Below are 2583 nucleotides of genomic sequence, written 5' to 3' on the forward strand. Positions count from 1 at the left end.
CCCATCAGGCCTCCCAAAGTGCTGGGATTACAGGCATTAGCTATGACGCCCAGCCAATTATTTGCATTTTATATATGATTAAACTGTTGCATTGGAGAGACCTAGTAATGTGCCCAAGGTGTCACAGTCATGAAGTGGGAGAGCTGACATTTGAACCCAGGCAGGCATCAGCCTATGCCATCCCGTCTCTCCCAGGCAGCCACACACCCTGGGATGACAGGTGAGAGGCCCTGGCCAGACGGGTGACATCACCTCCCTTCCCTCCCAGGCCTGGGGGCTCCTGGCTCCCACTTACTCTGCAGCCTTCCCCAGCCCGTGACATAGCAGGGGTAGTTGTTGGGTAGAATGGTGCCAGCAGGAGGGAGGCAGGCCAGCTGGATCTTGTCGGTGAGGGAGACGGGGTTAGCCAGTTTGAGCAGGGCAATGTTGTTCCTGCGTCAGTGCAGAGGCAGAGCATGAGGACACGGTTGACTTTTCCTGCCCTGTGGGGCTGTGGAGGGCTCTGAGACCTTGTCATCATTCCCTGTACATTACCCTAGCTTGCTCTGAGTGGCAGGGCCCCAGGGCATCTTAAAAAATGCAGAGGGCCTTGTTGAAAGGAGAAAGGCAGGAGAGATTGTGTCCTACTCCGGGGACAGTCACAGGGTTGACAGCACTGTCCCTGTGTCTCCAGGACTTGGCATGAAGTAGATACACGCTCAGCGGACAGGGACCCTGCAGGCTTGACTGGCAGCAAACCCAGGTCACTCTGGCAGTCTTTGCTTCTCCCTCCCCAGGTCACATCCCCACCCCAGACATCTTTGATGCTGGTTCCACCTCTAAGAGGCCAGAGTTCCTTTCTCCTCCCTATAGAAGAAGAAGAGTGGGTGGGGTGTGGTTGAGACCCTTGCTTCTGTGAGACCCCCATCTGTTCCCTGATAACCTCATCCCCAAGTGCATCCAGACAGTAACGAACCCTTTGGAGATCTGGTTGGAGTTCCAGTTCTGGTGCACCACAATCTTAGAGACACTGATGGCCAGCGAGCCGGACTCTGCAGTGTAGAGGTTGTGCTGGCCCAGCACCACGCGGTAGGTCCTGGAGAAGCTGAGAGAAAGGGGGCCCAGGGAAAGGGTCACCTCCAGAGGCTTGGCTTTGGATAATGTTGGGATAGACCCAAGTAACTGGCTGCTGCATGAGCCACTAGTTGGGGCTTGTGCTTGGGGATCTTTTCTCCCCTGGGACAATCAGTTAGTTATAATAGAGCCTAAAGTATATAACCTAAGAACTATGATCATATAATAATTGTTACTATACTAACTATAAACTATAATATAAAATAAATGTAATAACACAGACTGTAGGATTATGGAGGGAATGAGATGAACACAGAGAAAACAGGAGTCATTTGCTCTGAAGGACATTTTTCCCACCTTTCATTTTCAGATGGGGAAACTGAGGCCCAGAGAGGCGTAACCTGGCCCAGAGTCCCACCGTTAGTGAGAAACCAGAACTAGAAGCCAGGACTCCTGACTGGAGGCCTCTGTTATTTTCCCCAAAACCTCCTAGAGCTTATGATAAATTAGATGGGAGAAGGGATCGCTCCTGGAAGGAGTCACATGGACCCAGCAGACGCTCCCGTGAGTTCCAGCTGTGATGAGCAGAGGTCACGGACAATGAAGAGGGTAAGTGAACAACGTTGCAGAACCTCGTGGGCCTTCATAATTAGTCTATAATTCAGAATTAGCTTTCACTGGGCACTTACTAAGTGCCAGGCCCTTTAGTAAATCAACTCATTGAATTCACACTAAATTCTGTTACTCCATTGTTTTCTGCAGGTGATGGTATTGAAGCTTTGAGAAGTCAAGTTGTTCAAGGGAACCCAATTCCAGATCCAGAGGCCACATGTAGTTTCCCCAAGAGGGCAGAGATTAGGCCTTCCCCTTCTCCTCATCCACCCTCAGTACCCGGCACAGGACACACCATCCATGCCATGTACTGACATTGATGGGCCAGCACAGTGAACCATTGATTGACTACAGCTTGCATCTCGGCCAGGCTAGTGGTTATTTGCAAGGCTGCTTTATGTAGCATGGTTCAGACCATTTGAGCCCTCAGCTCAGAAATGAGCATCGACTGGTGAGTAGGCCAAGCGCCCAGGGAATGGCAGTTACCTGATGCAGTGGGCAGCCGTCAGGACCCAGTTGTTGGCTATCAGGGACGCTCCGCAGATGTGGTACCAATTGCCAGTGGAGCTGTACTGCAGGGAGGCCTGGGGAGAAACACTGGAGCTCTGTGGCTATGGCTGAAAAAGCAGGGCCTCCCTACACTCCAGTTTCCCAAGAACAGGGCTGGGACTAGGGTAAGGGGAGTGAGGCACTCACCTCAGGTGTACAACTTTAGGGGGCACCCAAAACCTCAGACGTCACAATAAAAACATGTTAATGCAATCTATATTAAAACGACTCAGGCCAGGCATGGTGGCTCATGCCTGTAATCCCAACACTTTGGGAGGCCAAGGAAGTAAGATCACTTGAGTCCAGGAGTTTGAGACCAGCCTGGGCAACGTGGTGAAACCCCATCTGATAGGTTTGGCTATGTCCCTA

At 51.5% G+C, this 2583-nt stretch overlaps 1 protein-coding gene across 1 annotated transcript; it reads right to left on the reverse strand.

The window, feature by feature from the left end:
- Positions 1-295: 295 nt before the first annotated feature.
- LOC108540698 (chymotrypsin-like elastase family member 2A) lies at positions 296-2249 on the reverse strand (the record flags this gene model as incomplete). Its single annotated transcript, XM_017889837.1, has 3 exons — positions 296-432; positions 956-1084; positions 2152-2249. Coding segments are annotated over 3 exons (364 nt in total), but the record flags the coding sequence as incomplete, so codon positions are not given.
- Between the last annotated feature and the right edge of the window lie 334 nt (positions 2250-2583).

This window comes from Rhinopithecus bieti, unplaced genomic scaffold (assembly GCF_001698545.2).
Source record: "Rhinopithecus bieti isolate Rb0 unplaced genomic scaffold, ASM169854v2 scaffold_20077, whole genome shotgun sequence".
NCBI classification, from domain to species: Eukaryota; Metazoa; Chordata; class Mammalia; order Primates; family Cercopithecidae; genus Rhinopithecus; species Rhinopithecus bieti.